The sequence below is a fragment of the Chanodichthys erythropterus genome, chromosome 10, assembly GCF_024489055.1.
Source record: "Chanodichthys erythropterus isolate Z2021 chromosome 10, ASM2448905v1, whole genome shotgun sequence".
In the NCBI taxonomy this organism is placed as follows: Eukaryota; Metazoa; Chordata; class Actinopteri; order Cypriniformes; family Xenocyprididae; genus Chanodichthys; species Chanodichthys erythropterus.
The window spans coordinates 18,406,592-18,423,453 of NC_090230.1; the positions used below are offsets into that span (position 1 = coordinate 18,406,592).

At 36.4% G+C, this 16,862-nt stretch overlaps 1 protein-coding gene across 1 annotated transcript; it reads left to right on the top strand.

Moving 5' to 3' along the window:
- Positions 1-507: 507 nt before the first annotated feature.
- On the top strand, positions 508-15,063 carry LOC137029203 (calpain-2 catalytic subunit-like). Its single transcript, XM_067398755.1, has 21 exons — positions 508-741; positions 2,034-2,103; positions 3,686-3,804; positions 4,933-5,066; positions 6,011-6,179; positions 8,241-8,324; positions 8,408-8,493; positions 8,572-8,646; positions 8,727-8,887; positions 8,981-9,150; positions 10,244-10,255; positions 10,801-11,012; positions 11,252-11,288; positions 13,253-13,318; positions 13,403-13,460; positions 13,596-13,660; positions 14,139-14,207; positions 14,384-14,462; positions 14,578-14,694; positions 14,800-14,858; positions 14,947-15,063. The coding sequence occupies exons 1-21, from the start codon at positions 508-510 to the stop codon at positions 14,968-14,970; spliced, it is 2,100 nt and encodes a 699-aa protein (XP_067254856.1). The 3' UTR covers positions 14,971-15,063.
- The last annotated feature ends 1,799 nt before the right edge of the window (positions 15,064-16,862 follow it).

Here is a 16,862-nt window from a genome sequence, read left to right on the forward strand (position 1 = left end):
CATTATTAACACTTAATAAAACTTCAAAATTAATTATATCTTGATTATGTTTTTTTACACTTTTAAAAAACTTATTCATCAATGACCCATGTATAGAAACTGCTTTAAAAAAAAAACAATCTGGTCTCCCAACGAATAAAAAAAGAACAATAGAAACAAAAGAGGTCTGCATTTAGAGTATTGTAAGAGTGTATTGAGTCACACTTTACAGGACTCATGTCACAGTGCAATTATACTGGTAAGTACCAAAGTAGTGAAATGAATATACTTTAAAAATCATATGAAGCAATAAAGTAATGAAAATTGCTTGAGTTTTCTTTGCAAGGTTACATGATGCTAAACCAGTGTGAAAGCAACACCTGCCCCTATGCGCTGACAGGTGAGTGTGACTCCACCCTCATGTTTATCATACAGCGGCTCTCAGTATAAAATCAGCATCAGTCTCACACAAACACTCACACACTATAGACAAGCTTCAGAGACACTTGAGGACGACTACAGGGCAGCATGTCTAATATTGCAAAGGTTCTTTCTAGGAGGCAGGACAGAGGAGGAGTGGGAACAAACAAGAATGCGATTCCCTACAACAAGCAGGACTATCAGAGCCTGAAGCAGGAATGTCTGGCAAAACAAACCCTGTTCTGTGACCCGACCTTCCCTGCTGAATCCGACTCTCTGGGATACAACGAACTCGGGCAGCAGTCCATCAAGACCAAAGGAGTGGAGTGGAAGAGACCCAAGGTACTGTGATGTCCTCTGTGTGAGTCTGTGTGTGCTTCTGGCAACCTACATATTATAGGGTCAAAATGTCCACATGAAGATGGCAATAGCCAAAATCCTTGTCCTTGTGGGAACATTTTTTGGTCCCCATGAGGATAACAGCTTATGAATCATATAGATCAATGTTTATTTTTTGAAAATGAAAACATGCAGAAGGTTTTCTGTGACGTTTAGGGTTAGGGGATATATTATACAGTTTGTACAGTATAAAATCATTATATCTATGGTAAGTCCATGTAAAACTATAAGGCATAAATATAAAGGCATGTTTTTGTGATTTTTTTTTTTTTTTTTAAATATCTTAAAAAATACCTATATTATATTGTTATTTTGTTATAATAATATTCAATGTTAAAAATATTTTTCATAAGTTTTTTTTTTGTTATCCATGTGTTTTATAGAATCTAACTGATTCACTTTCACAAGGAGCAATGGGAAGTGTTTTTATAATTAATCATTATAAACGTAGTCATATCCATGTGATCGGACTCCTACAACGAACACAGTTGAAGTTTCATAAAAATCAATGTATGCAGATGTTATAACACACAAACCTGCTCGCAATATAGCATCCTCAATGTCTTGACTTCAAGCTGACTGAGTTTGGTGGTGATTGGATTAATCACCTAGGAGGTGTATATCAAATTCCAGAGCATACGTTTTTCAAACAACCCATAATAGCTGACTTCCTGTTGAGCTGACTATGTTAGGCCCGATGAGGTATATATGTGTACCGAGTTTCATACCCCATTCAAGGGGGCGCTGTCGAACCCCTGTGCCTTGCCCGGGTACCAGCTTCTGTGGTGTCCTAATGGCCGCAGATTCCAATGTGTGTGCCAATTTTCAAGAGTTTTTAAGCATGTTAAGCCCCCCCCCCCCCCCCCTAAAAATGTTCATGCAATATAAAACATTTTTTACAGTTTAGCTGAGATACAAAACATATATTGTTCTGTACGTGTGCATGCATAGATATGCTCTGGTAACCGACGGAAGCTCAGGTTAGTCTTCAGGTGTGAGGAGGATCTTCGTGTGTATTTCTGTGTGTGTGTTGATACTTACAACAAGCATACTCTCTGCTCATTGGTATCTCTATTTTTTCTTTTATGTATACACTAGCCACCACACAATTGTTCAAATGAACATTTTACATGCGCTGTTTGCTAAGAGCAAATAAAACCTATTGTTACTCATGTGTACCATTGCATAATGTAATAATATCAGCTCTAATTGTGGTAAATTTTCTGTTTTTAAAGGAGCTGTGCTCAAACCCTGAGTTCATTGTGGACGGTGCCAAGCGGACGGACATCTGCCAGGGAGCTTTAGGTGAGAAAAGATCCTTTTGGTCACATTAGTGTTCAGGTGTGGCCTGTAGAGAAACACAATGAATCATTTATGATTTTTGCTAATGTGGTGGGCAGTGTAGGTGAAGACATTATTACTGATTTCAGCATCGAAAACAACCTGAATATAGCATTTCAGGATCAGTTTAATTGTGTATAATGATATCAAATGAGGTGTTTAGTTACCTGTATCTGCTGGTGTGTCTGCTTTATGTAGTTTAAGTACACTTGTCTTCCACCCCGAACTCACATAGACTCGTATTGTGCAGAGATAACCACCATGACACACGAATATAAATACTATATCAGAAAAGATGCAACACATGAGCCATTAACACTATAGACCTATTTTGTTTGTTCAAAAAAAAAAGAGAAATAAAATTGTACAGATCCTCCATAAGTACATGGTCATGGAAGAAATAAATTATATTTCCATGCATTTGCATTTGCTCACAAAACTTTTTTGATCCCCCAAGAAATTCTCAGCGAATTAAATTTCTCAGGAAACACAACAGAACTCGTTTAGCTATAGATATCTTTTTTGCATGAGAACGCAAAAGTTGCGTGAGGAATGCAACTTTTTTCAGGGGAACACAGCACTTTTGCAAGAGAACACAAAAGTATGTAGCCCCTAAAGGGACATCATGGTGGATAGGAGGAAAAAAATATATGTCAGTGCTTTTGCGTTCTCTTGCAAATGTTTGCATTCCCCCGAGAAAGAGCTCAAGTTTTGTGTGCAAACAATGTTTCTTGGGGGAACGCAAACATAAATTTTGTCTTTAGGGGCTCCTTACAAAAGTTGTGCGAAATGAAAATGTTTCTCTGGGGAACATAATTGTTTTGCAAGAGAACACATAAGTTGAATGAAAAGTTTCTCAGAGAATGCAATTTTTTTGCAAGACAACACAAAACTTGTTAGAGTAAATGAAAAGTTACTCTGGAGAACGCAACATTTTTGCAAGAGAACGCAAAGGTTGTGAGAGTAAATGAAAAGTTTCTCCGGGAACGCAATTTTTTTGCAAGAGAACGCAAAAGATGTGAGAGCAAATGAAACGTTTCTCCAGAGAAAGCATTATTTTTGCAAAAGTTGAAGGAACGAATAAAAAGTTTCTCTGGGAACAATATTTTTGGGCAAGAGAACACAAAAGTTGTGCGAACAAATGCAAAGTTTCTTGGGCGAACATAAAATCTGCAAGAGAACGCAAAAGTTTTGCGAGCAGATGAAATACATGCCCAAGTTTTAGTGGTAAGTGGGTAACAACAAAGCATGAGCAACAATATGAGTGATTCTAGTTTTAGTAACAGCTAATTAAAGTTACCTCACACTACAAGTGCTGTGGAAAAACATGGGAGTGGTCAAGTCTTAAGCTAGAAGGTTGTAGGTTCAAACCACACAATGGTTGATCCATGAACCATCACCACTGAGAAAGACATACACCCAGAAAACACATCCTTGAGAAAAACGCTGAAGCCTAGGTTGATCCTGCAAGACTATCAGTGTACTAGAAGATAGTTTGCATAAGATAGGCATAATAAATATCGAATTACATTTGATACATTGGCAGGTGACTGCTGGTTGCTGGCAGCCATTGCATCTCTGACTCTGGATAATGAGATTCTGGAACGTGTAGTTCCACATGGACAGAGTTTTACGAAGGACTATGCCGGCATCTTCCACTTTCAGGTCAGAACATACAAACAGACTCAGTTCACATTGAAGATCTGGGATTTAATTTAAACCTGGGGGAAAAATCTTAATTTTAGGATAAAAAACAAACAAACATTCAAAATGCTTTAAATCATTTTAATCACTAATTTTCAAGTATTAGTTCACTTAATAATTAAAATTTCCTGATAATTTACTCACCCCAAAGTCATCCAAGATGTTCATGTCTTTCTTTCATCAGTCAAAAAGAAATTATGGTTGAGGAAAACATTCCAGGATTTTTCTCCATATAATGTACTTCAATAGCAACCAACAGGTTGGTCCAAATGTCAGTTTCAGTGCAGCTTCAAAGGGCTCAACATGATCCCAGCCGAGGAAAAAGGGTTTTGTCTAGAGAAACAATCTGTCATTTTCTAGAAAAAACAAAAAGTTATATACCTTTTAACCACAAATGCTCGTCGTGCACTGTGATGCGCCACGTATTATGTAATCATGTTGGAAAGGTCACGCGTGACTTAGGCAGAAGTACTGCCGTAGGGCAAAAATCTCATTTTCTCCTCCAACTTCAAAATCGTCTGACATCGTTTTACCTTTTTTTTGTAAAGGCCATTTGACTTAGTTTTGCACATTCGCTTTGTAAACACTTGCTCGGTACTTCCGCCAATGTCACGCGTGACCTTTCCAATGTGAGCAGAGCTAGTGCAAGACGAGCGTTTGTGGTTAAAAAGTATATGAACTTTCTTTCTTTTTTTTCTTTTTTTTTTGAAAATTACATTTTTTTGCTTGACAAGACCCTTATTCCTTGGCTGGCATCATGTAGAGCCCTTTGAAGCTGCACTGAAACTGCAATTTGGACCTTCAGCCCATTGGTAGCTGTTGAAGTCTATTATATGGAGAAAAAATAAATATTTATTTAAATATAATTTTAACTAATATAAAATATTATCTAATACTGTATTGTAATAATTTTATTGTATTTAAATGTAAAAATTGTACAATTTATTTAAATTTAGAAAAGTGGTAGGCAAGTCTGGTGTCAGACTTTTGGACTTTCAAGTACTTCTAACGATGCAATATATGATCATATTATAATTTCAGTGATAAAGCTACACTGTCAGACTGATGGTGTTGTTCTCGTCTCTTCAGTTCTGGCAGTATGGTGAATGGGTGGACGTGGTCATTGATGACCGTTTGCCTACCAAAGATGGGAAGCTGCTGTTTGTTCACTCCGCTGAGGGCTCTGAGTTTTGGAGCGCTCTAATGGAGAAGGCCTATGCAAAGTGAGTGTGCATGTTTATTCATCATAAATTACCTGTTACTACTTACCTGAACTGCAGTAGTAAACAATATGAAAATGGGTCATCCAAAAAGCTTGGTAAACACTGTGCCTCCTGTACAACCACATGTCAGGGTGCTGTCACTTCTGTCTAGTTTATATTTTGTGACAGAGCTCTGACACTCCCGTTTTTTGTCCTGTCCTTGTGTGAGCGTAAGGTCTCGAGTTTTCTCGGGCCGTGTGATCTCTTATCTTCGTGCCTCGCGCTCCCAGTCCTGTCTTTTTTGTGAGCGCATGGTCGAGTGTTATTTCACTTGCCGTGCGTTCTTGTCTCATGTTGTTTAGCGCCTGGTCGGTTCTTATCAGCCAGGCGCTCTTGTATTGTCATGTTTTGTGTAGCACACAGTCTGTGTTTCACAAGCTGCGTGCTCTCATGTTGTCTTTGTTTTGTGTGAACATGTGGCTTATGAGTTTTCATAGTTGCGTGATCATGTCTCGTCTTGTGTAAGCACATGGCTTGTGATTTGTCTTCATTGGCCATGTGCTTATGTTTTTGTTATGTTTGGTGTGAGCACATGGCTTGTCATGTGTTTCTTTGTGCGTGACCGCTGCAATCTCTCCTGAGGCGACCAAGGATGCTGCAGCACCCCCAGAGGCGACCAAGGAAGCTGCAGCGCCCACAGAGGAGGTAGGCACAGTGCCACCTCCTCGCCCACGTAAACTGAGGAAGAAGTCTTCCTCCATCCCTGTAGGCCAGGAGGCCACCCCAGAGCCCGCTGTAGGGCTGGAGGCCACCCCAGAGGCCATTCCTGTGCCGCTTCTGCATTATTGAGTCCTCGCTCCTTCCACCACCACAACCTGACACCACAGCCTTCAAAACACACAATGTTCATACAACATGACACATACATACCAACCGGTGACGCAGATTTCTACCATATTTTGCAGGGTAAATGGCTCATATGAAGCTCTGACAGGAGGTTCGACCACTGAGGGTTTTGAGGATTTCACCGGAGGCATCGCTGAGAGGTATGAGCTGAGCAAAGCTCCTCCGTACCTGTTTAAGCTCATGCAGAAAGCACTGACACTGGGCTCATTATTGGGCTGCTCCATTAAGGTAAGTCTCATTCCACTTTTTTTGGCTTTCTTTTTGTTTGCATTTTGTTACATCTTTTTGTCTGCTATAGCTTCTCTATGGCAATAATAAATAGTGATTAATACATTATAATGTGCGAGTCTTCAGATAAATGTTTTGTTGGAGCTGTGGTCTACTTAACACACTTTACAAATATCCAGATGAAAGGACACTAATTAGCTTATGAGACCGAACAATTTGCATGTGCTTCAAGGATATTTTGCAGGTGACTTACTAAGAATACTTGCCACATATGCAAATAGGTTGGACTTTTTTTGGGGAAATATGAAATGTTAGCTCACTTGTGGTTCAACATGGGGCCATGCATTATCATGCTGCAACATGAGGTGATGATCGTGTATGAATGGCACAACAATGGGCCTCAGGATCTCATGGTATCTTTGTGCATTCAAAATGCCATCAGTAAAATGCACCTGTGTTCGTTGTCCATAATATATTGCTGCCCATACCATAACCCCACCGCCACCATGGGCCATTCGATCCACAATACTGACATCAGCAAACCGCTCGCCCACATGATGCCATACACCAGGGATGGACAACTCCGGTCCTGGAGGGCCAGTGTCCTGCAGAGTTTATCTCCATCCCTGATAAAAACTCACTTGCCTATAACTTTCTACTAATCCTAAAGACCTTGATTAGCTGGTTCAGGTGTGTTTGATTAGGGTTGGAGCTAAACTCTGCTGGACACTGGCACTCCAGGACCGGAGTTGTCCATCCTTACACGCTGTCTGCCATCTGCCCTGTACAGTGAAAACCGGGATTCATCCGTGAAGAGAACACCTCTCCAAAGAGTCCAAAGTCTCCAGACGCCATCAAATGTGAGCATTTGCCCACTCAAGCCGGTTTCGATGACGAACTGCAGTCAGATTGAGACCCTGTTGAGGACAACGAGCATGCAGATGAGCTTACCTGAGACGGTTTCTGACAGTTTCTGCAGAAATTATTTGGTTATGCAAACCTATTGATGCAGCAGCCGTCTGGGTGGCTGGTCTCAGATGATCTTGGAGGTGAAGATGCTGGATCTGGAGGTCCTGGGCTGGTGTGGTTACATATGGTCTGCAGTTGTAAGGCTGGTTGGATGTACTGCCAAATTCTCTGAAACACCTTTGGAGACGGCTTATGGTGGAGAAATGAACATTCAATTCACGGGCAACAGCTCTGGTGGACATTCCTGCAGTCAGCATGCCAACTGCACGCTCCCTCAAAACTTACAACATCTATGGTATTGTGCTGTGTGATTAAAACTGCACATTTTAGAGTGGCCTTTTATTGTGGCCAGCCTAAGGCACACCTGTGCAATAATCATGCTGTCTAATCAGCGTCTTGATATGCCACACCTGTGAGGTGGATGGATTATCTCAGCAAAGGAGAAGTACTCACTAACACAGATTAAGACAGATTTGTGAACAATATTTGAGTGAAATAGGTACATAGAACATAGGAAAAGTCTTAGAACTTTGAATTCAGCTCATGAAAAATGGAGACAAAAACAAAAGTGTTGCATTTATAATTTTGTTCAGTGTAATAAGTAGTCTTATAATTTAAAATGTTTTATTTGAATATATGTTCAAATGTAATTTATGCAAAGCTGAATTTTCAGCATCATTACTCCAGACTTCAGTGTCACGTGATCATTCAGAAACTATTCTAATATGCTGATTTGATGCTCAAGAATCATTTCTGATTGTTATCATTGTTGAAACTGTTGTATGGCATATTTTTAGACATTTTTTGGACCTTTTTTCAGGACTTTTTCATGAATACAAAGTTCAAAAGAACAGCATTTATTTGAAACAGAAAGACATTTATAAAGTTACAAAATAATTCTGTCACTTTTGATTAGTTTAATGCATCCTTGCTGAGTAAAAGTATTCATTTCTTTAAAAAAAAAAAAAAAAGTCTTATGATAGTGCCACTGCTCTTACGTGGGAAATACATGTTTGAACCTGACTAGTTACAGTTTTTATCATTAAAAAAAGTCCAAAAGCCAAAAGAAATAATATTTTATTTATTGAGCAGATTACCAGTTCAAATGAGACGGAGAAGAAGACGAGTCTGAAGCTGGTGAAGGGTCATGCCTACTCCATCACAGCCGCAGAGGAGGTCAGATATCGCCACTGATGCTGAAATATGGATTTGATAGGAATAATCTGAAGGAGCTCTAATTATTGTCACCTTACATGCAGGTTCACTTCAGAGACAATCCGGTTGAACTGGTGCGTATCAGGAACCCGTGGGGTCGTGTGGAGTGGACGGGTGCTTGGAGTGATAAGTGAGTTCCCTAAACAGATCGTACTCCTTCAACATCGGTCTTGAGAGTCCTGTAAAATGTTTCCCATCTCTTCCTCAGTTCCAAAGAATGGGATAGCATCAAACCAGAGGAGAAAGCGAAACTGAATCATTCAGCTGAAGATGGAGAGTTCTGGTAAGAAAACTTGGGCTTTTTAACCTTTTAACCCTCAACAACATAACAAATAACTTGACTAATCTTCCTCATCCTGTCAGGATGGCGTATTCTGACTTCATACAGCAGTTCTCGAAGTTGGAGATCTGTAATCTCACTCCAGACACTCTTTTAAGTGACACTGTGAGCCGCTGGAACTACAACCAGTTTGAAGGAAACTGGAGGGTGGGCTCCACTGCAGGGGGCTGCAGGAACAACCCAGGTATATCGAATCAACCTGAATGTGCTTGAAACTAAATTTGGTTTTAAAGTTGTTTTTTTTGCACCATCCAATCATTTGGTTTCTCCCCTCCAGCTACATTCTGCTCAAACCCTCAGTTTGTGATCAAGCTGGAAGATGCAGATGATGATCCCTATGATGGTGAAGATGGATGCACATTCCTTGTGGGTCTGATGCAGAAAGATGGTCGTAAGGAAAAGCGGTTTGGACGAGACCTGAACACCATTGGCTTTACTATCTATAAGGTAATTGGTTACATAATGTCATTGAAACTAGAAACAACTCTCAACACCAAAAACAACTTTGCAACCAACCGTACCACTGGTTCTAGAAGTGTCTTTCCAAGTCATTTTCTCCATAAAGATTAAAAATATGGTGGCCCAGTAGTGCACAACACAACAAAATTAAAAAAGCAAATATAAGTTCACAACAACACAACGGAATCAAGCCACCACGCAACGAAAATGCTCTCAGAGCTCGGCAAAGTTAGTTTTCCTTGCCACTGTTCTATAAAGTCGGCAGTAATATCAATACCACGATCAGTTTTAACAGTATGTAGCCACCGTATATCGACATGAAATATTAATTCAAAATCACCTACGTGCAAAATAGCTTCATATTTATACCTGTGAATGATTTGACGCGATACCACGGTGCACGGTGAAGGGAACGTCTGCCAATTCCACCAAGTGGTTAAAACGTATAATTTGTATTCATTACAATGACTTATAACATTTAAAAACAGACATATTCAAATTCCAAAGCTTGTCAGACTTCCCAACAGGAACTAACAAGCTTTGGAATTTGAACATGTCTGTTTTTAAATGTTAAACAAAGTCATTGTAATGAATACAATTTATATGTTTTAACGTCTTGGTGGAATTGGCAGACGTTCCCTTCATCATGCTTCGTGATATCATGTCAAATCATTCACAAGTATAAATATGAAGCTATTGTGCACGTAGTTGATTTTTAATTAATATTTCATGTCGATATACAATGTTTACATACTTAAAACTAATCGTATTGATATCTTTGTAAAACAAGTTCAAGAAAGATTCATTAACCAAAACAACCTGCTAAGATTAATCACAAAATTACAAAATTTCAAAATTTGATTTGAAACTGTATAATTGGCCTATTTGAAAATCATGGGTAGTGCAGTTCTTCACCTGTTTGATTGCTAAAGATTTTTTCTTAAATGATGCTGAAATATTGATTAATAGCCTCTAAGCTCATGGTAGGTCTGTCTGGAAATGTAAAAAAAACCAAACAAACAAAAAAAACAGAATATATATTCTATATTGAATAATATAATATTCTTTGATGTTTTTTCAGATTCCAGATGAGGTGTGTATGAGCTCTATATGTTTTGTACATAAGAGTAGCTGGACAACACAAATGTAAGGCAAGGTGATGCTAAAAAAAATGAGACTGGAGGAAAAAATTACATTTCAGTGCCTTTGTATCTCAAATTTTTCTTTTCAAAACTTTCTCCTTTAGGAGAGAATGCAGAGTTTCTTGGGTGAATGTAATTCTTTGAAAGTTAATGCAATTTTTTTTGGAGGAACACAGTCCTTTGGGAGAGAATGCAAAGTTTCTTCGGGGAACGCAATCCTTTGGGAGAGAAAGCAAAGTTTTTGGGGGGAGAGCAATCCTTTGGGAGAGAGCGCAATGCTTTTCTGGGGAACGCAAAGTATCTCGGGGGAATGCAGTCTTGTGGGAGAGTACTCAGAAGTTTCTTAGGAGAACACAATCCTTTGTGAGCAAACACAAAAGCACTGAAATACAACTGTGCATCCCATTTTACATTTTTTTCCATCACCATACATTTATTTGGAATAAGCTGTGCAAGTTTTCAGATACAATTTTATCTGTCTGTGTTTGTGTTGCAGTTAAAGGGTCGCAACAATATTCAACTCGGTCCTGATGTACTGCTGCGTCAGCGGTCCGTTGCAGGGGGCAAAACCTTCACCAAAATGCGAGAGATAAGCGAGCGCTTCAAACTGCTTCCTGGTGAATACGTCATCATCCCCTCCACTTTCGAGCCGAATTGCAAGGGAAGCTTCGTACTCCGTGTGTTCACAGAGAAAGAGGCTGCCTCCAGGTTAGTTCTGAGTGTGTAAAAAACAGTGTAAATGGTTCTAGTTTTAGACCACATGGTGACGATGTTGCACAGGTCCTGTTTTGTCTACTCTAGAGTTGATAGTAACACTAAAACATCTGTTTTCTCTGTGTTTGCATCTGTTTTTAAATCAGAAAAGAAAAATCATAATTGTTCTTTAAACATTCTTGTATTTGCACCCAAATGCATGATGGAAGTAATTCTGACTCTCGTCCCTGCAGCCCGATGGATGCAGAGATCAGTGCAGATATTAAAAAGGTGAATTTAAGTTATCATTTAAACATAGCATATATATATATATATATATATATATATATATATATATATATATATATATATATATATATATATATATATATATACAGTACAGCCCAAAAGTTTGGAACCACTAAGATTTTTAATGTTTTTAAAAGAAGTTTCGTCTGCTCACCAAGGCTAAATTTATTTAATTAAAAATACAGTAAAAAACAGTAATATTGTGAAATATTATTACAATTTAAAATAACTGTTTTCTATTTAAATATATTTCACAAAGTAATTTATTCCTGTGATGCAAAGCTGAATTTTCAGCATCGTTACTCCAGTCTTCAGTGTCACATGATCCTTCAGAAATCATTCTAATATGCTGATTTGCTGCTCAATAAACATTTATGATTATTTTCAATGTTGAAAACAGTTGTGTACTTTTTTTTTCAGGATTCCTTGATGAATAGAAAGTTCAAAAGAACAGCATTTATCTGAAATACAAAACTTCTGTAGCATTATACACTACCGTTCAAAAGTTTAGGGTCAGTAAGAATTTTTATTTTTTTGAAAAGAAATTAAAGAAATTAATACTTTTATTCAGCAAGGATGCATTAAATCAATCAAAAGTGGCAGTAAAGACATTTATAATGTTACAAAAGATTAGATTTCAGATAAACACTGTTCTTTTGAACTTTCTATTCATCAAATAATCCTGAAAAAAAATATTGTACACATTAAATGTTTCTTGAGCAGCAGATCAGCATATTAGAATGATTTCTGAAGGATCATGTGACACTGAAGACTGGAGTATTGATGCTGAAAATTCATCTTTGCATCACAGGAATAAATTACTTTGTGAAATATATTCAAATGGAAAACAGTTATTTTAAATTGTAATAATATTTCACAATATTACTGTTTTTTACTGTATTTTTAATTAAATAAATGTAGCCTTGGTGAGCAGACGAAACTTCTTTTAAAAACATTAAAAATCTTAGTGGTTCCAAACTTTTGGACTGTACTGTATATATATATATATACCCATGTTTTTAAAGAGACTTCTTTTAAAAACATTATTTCTATAAGAAAATATTTTAAAATGTAATTTATTCCTGTGATGGCAAAGCTGAATTTTCAGCATCATTTCTCCAGTCTTCAGTGTCACATGATCCTTCAGAAATCATTCTAATATGCTGATTTTCTGCTCAAGAAACATTTAATGTGTACAATTGTACAAAATATTTGTGTAAAATATATATTTTTTTCAGGATTCTTTGATGAATAGAAAGTTCAAAAGAACAGCGTTTATTTGAAATATAATTGAAATCTAATCTTTTGTAACATTATAAATGTCTTTACTGTCACTTTTGATCGATTTAATGCATCCTTGCTGAATAAAAGTATTAATTTATTTAAAAAAAAAACAAATTCTTACTGACCCCAAACTTTTGAACGGTAGTGTAAAATGTTACGAAAGCTTTGTATTTCAGATAAACGCTGTTCTTTTGAACTTTCTATTCATCAAAGAATCCTGAAAAAATTTACACAACTTTTTATTGATAATAAGAAATGTTTCTTGAGCAGCAAATCGGCATCTTAGAATGATTTCTGAAGGATCATGTGACACTGAAGACTGGAGTAACGATGCTGAAAATTCAGCTTTGCCATCACAGGAATAAATTACTTTCAGAAATATATTCAAATAGAAAACAGTTATTTTAAATTGTAATAATATTTCACAATATTACTGTTTTTACTGTATTTTTAATTAAATAAATGTGAGCAGATGAAACTTCTTTTAAAAACCTTAAAAATCTTACTGATCCCAAACTTTTGAACGGTTGCGTGTGTGTGTGTGTGTATGTGTGTATATGTGCATATATATATATATATATATATATATATATATATATATATAATACAATATGTATATTTATTTAATTTTTTTAATTTAAAGAACACTTTTTCTTTTCCAGCAATACGTATCCAAGAGTGATGTGGACCCAGATTTCAAACACCTTTTCAATAAGGTTGCTGGAAACGTAAGTCACATGACATCATTTTCAGTTTTGGGTCATTATCATTTTATTTTTCCCAGTATGCACGATCTTGTCTTTTCTCTGCAGGACTCAGAAGTATCTGTGACTGAACTCCAGAAGATCCTGGACCGTGTTTTCTCGAAACGTAGGAAAACACTTTTCCACTTTTATTCACATAAATATTTAGATATTTGCATTTAAAGCCCCTTGAAATAGTTTAACAATAAAATAGTTTAATCTGTTCTGTTCATTCTCACAAAGTTTTTGCTTTTTCACACAGGAACTGATCTGAAAACAGATGGATTCAGTATGGAAACCTGTCGCCAGATTATCAGCCTGCTAGATGTATCCTTACCTCACTGGATAATATGAATAAATAGATAGTTTTTATCAGCCAAACCTCTTTGTCCCTAAATATTTTCTTGAAATACCCCCCGACATTTGAACTTATATTTCAATAATTCTTATATTCTTATATTTCAGTACATTCGCATGTTCACTTTTCTCTGATTTTGGATGACTATTTTCTTTCGTGATTATTTTCATATAAAAATATTTTAAAAATATAGTTTTTGTAAGTGTTATTTTGATTGTTTTTATTTAAAAAATATTTATTAATTTTATTGTACATTTTATGATTTAATTATTAGCTTTTCATCAACTCACAATATGCCTGCAAACCTCATTTTGGAATTTGAAACATGGATTATCTAAATGTTTTAAGGGTGCTTTAAGATTCTCAACACTAGCATTCTTCCATTGTACGACCGCAGCAAACAAATTAATCATCATAATCCTTCTATAACCTTTGACCTCAGTTCAGAGAGATGGCAGCGGCAAACTTGGCCTTGTGGAGTTTCACGCACTGTGGAAAAAGATCCAGAAATATTTGGTATATTATATATTTTGGTAAAATAATTCAGATCAATCAAAAAAAATCTCAAACAAGACAAGGTACAGATATATTGTGCATCCCTATTACGAGAGAAAAACAATGTTGTTCAGATCAATTCTTCATTTTTAGTGATGTTTATTAATGAATGTGGATTTTCTGTCGTACCTCATCAGGCAATTTTTAAGAACCGGGATACAGACAAATCAGGCACTATGAGTTCCCATGAGATGAGAGATGCCGTGAAAGAAGCAGGTAATGAGTCTATGGTTAGACAGTGAATTAAGAATACATTTCTTCTAAAAGTGTGTAATAGCATATAGATCATAATATAGAGTGAAATAATGCTTGTATGTGTTTTCCTCTACAGGGTTCCAGCTGAACAACGAAGTACTTCAGGTGATAATCTCACGTTATGCCAATCAGCAGTACGCCATTGACTTTGATTGCTTCGTCAGCTGCCTGATTCGCCTGGAGATGCTCTTCAGTAAGTTTTACTGGAGATTATCCAGAATGTTTTAAATGACTGGAAATAAATGAAATTATGACAGTTTGTGTTTAACTGTAACGTTTTCGTCTGTGCTCTACACAGAAATGTTTAAAACATTCGATAAGAAGAACACCGGGAAAATCGAGCTGGATATCCTGCAGGTGATGCACAAGTGTGAACACGGACGTTGATTTCTGTATCTCCTCAATGTAGCGTTATCATTTACAGATGTGTTGTTTTGTGTTGCAGTGGCTCTGCTTGGCTCTCAGTTAAAAATCCACTTACCATAATTGCACGAGAAGTCCATTCATTTCCTGCACTTCAAATGAGGAGGACACAGCAGACCAGGAATATACTAAAGGGGGGTTGCTTGAGTAAAATCAACTATATGGGCATAAGCTAAACTTTGAATTGCTTTCAAAATGCAATATGTTTATGGTGCTTATCTGCTGAAAATAAAACCATTTACAATAATAAAGATGACTGAATCACATTTTTCATATTTACAAAGTCTGATGATTTGATATCCTGTTTACAAATAATTACCATTGTTTCCACCAAAATAACATTGTTTTTAAACTATGACATTGAATTATACCATGGTATTTATTTACATGGTAGTACAATGGTACTTTATTGTTAGTGCATATAAACGGTCAAAGATTAAGCTATAGATAGGGACTTTGTGAGAGCTCAATACTCGTTCAGCTGCACAAAAGCGCCACCTGTCGGATTTTAAAGGCAGTGCAGGCAGCGTTGATTTATACACATGATGTACATGTTTTGATTAATGTTTATGAAATTGTCAGTTAAGCAGATTTATTTTATTGCTTGAGCACCGGATTATATTTATTACATATAGCACTCCTGGATACACCCATAGACTGTATAAAAAAATGTATCTATGTGGGAGGGGACGTTAGTGTTTCAGCTGTGAAAGTAGTTAACCCTATACCAACAAAAATGCAATATGCATAAAATAGCCTATAAAACAATCCAGAAAATAGGAAGTTCCAATTGCAAAAAACATTTGGTGATGTAGTTTAAGCATATGATTAAGTATTTGGAATTTGATAGGACAGCACAATTTGTAGTAGGCTATCCATTAGGTTATGAATCTGCATAAACACATTAAACGCTAATGTCTATGCACACCCTTTTCATGGTTTTGCCCAGGCCCCTTAATTCCAATGAAGACAAATCTTGTTTCCTTCACTGTCAATCCACAAATCAAGGTTTATATAGAAATGGTTACTGAATCCCACCAAATGCCTTTAGGGTGAATTGCAAGTCAGTGTTGCGATCTAATTTTCAGGGGAAGTTGTTAAAGAAGGGTCGATTTGTTGCTAAATGACATTGTGATGTCATTGCCTGATGACGCAAAACTTGTTATTGTGTAGAATACACATCAAAATATGATTTGAAATATGTTAATATGGACTTGTTCATAAAAATTTATATAAACATATTTTATTTGTAAAAGTAATATAAACAGATATTTTTGTTTTTAAATAGAATGTTGATATACTGAACAGTTTTTTAACAATTACATTTTATGTGTAGGCCTATTTTCTTATTAACTAGTACTACTTTTTTTTTTAAATATAGTTTTAAGCAGTGTATTGGTAGTTAGTGTGCTACACTCTAAGAAAAATCTGTAAAAATAGGGCACATTGTTCTGTGTTAATATGAAGGAATTATCCGTATTGATTTTTCACAGGTGTTTTACCTGTGTTTTAAATTACACATTGCATTTTGTGTTTTAGGGTTACACAGGATCACAACTTAATGGATAATGTCCTGGCAGAAAATTATCAGTACCTTATCCGTTTTTCTGCCGTTTTTTTTCTTAAATTGTAAACCTAATAACATGCTGTATCATAAACAATTATTATTGAACAACTACCAACTTAATTCACGTTTGATGTGTGTACTGTTAGGCATCTTTCTTCAGCTCTATCCAGTGCTGCTTGCCCTGCTATAGCTGTTCAGTGGTTTCCTCTTTTTGTGTTATTTAGATGAAAATATGTGCCTTTGTAATAGTTAGAGTCACTTTTGAAACATTGCCAAATTATAGAAATAACTAAATTTGTTGGTAGATGCTTTTTGAAAGAAAAAAAAGAAAGAAAAGTTGCTAGGGTAGCCTGAAAAGATGCTAAATCTAA

Bases quoted from the DNA above. Each gene is read 5' to 3' on its own strand.
- LOC137029203 (XM_067398755.1), top strand. From the start codon at position 508: ATGTCTAATATTGCAAAGGTTCTTTCTAGGAGGCAGGACAGAGGAGGA. The intron at 13,319-13,402 runs GTAAGTCACATG...TTTTCTCTGCAG, and splicing joins TCAATAAGGTTGCTGGAAAC to GACTCAGAAGTATCTGTGAC. The intron at 13,661-14,138 runs GTATCCTTACCT...ACCTCAGTTCAG, and splicing joins AGATTATCAGCCTGCTAGAT to AGAGATGGCAGCGGCAAACT.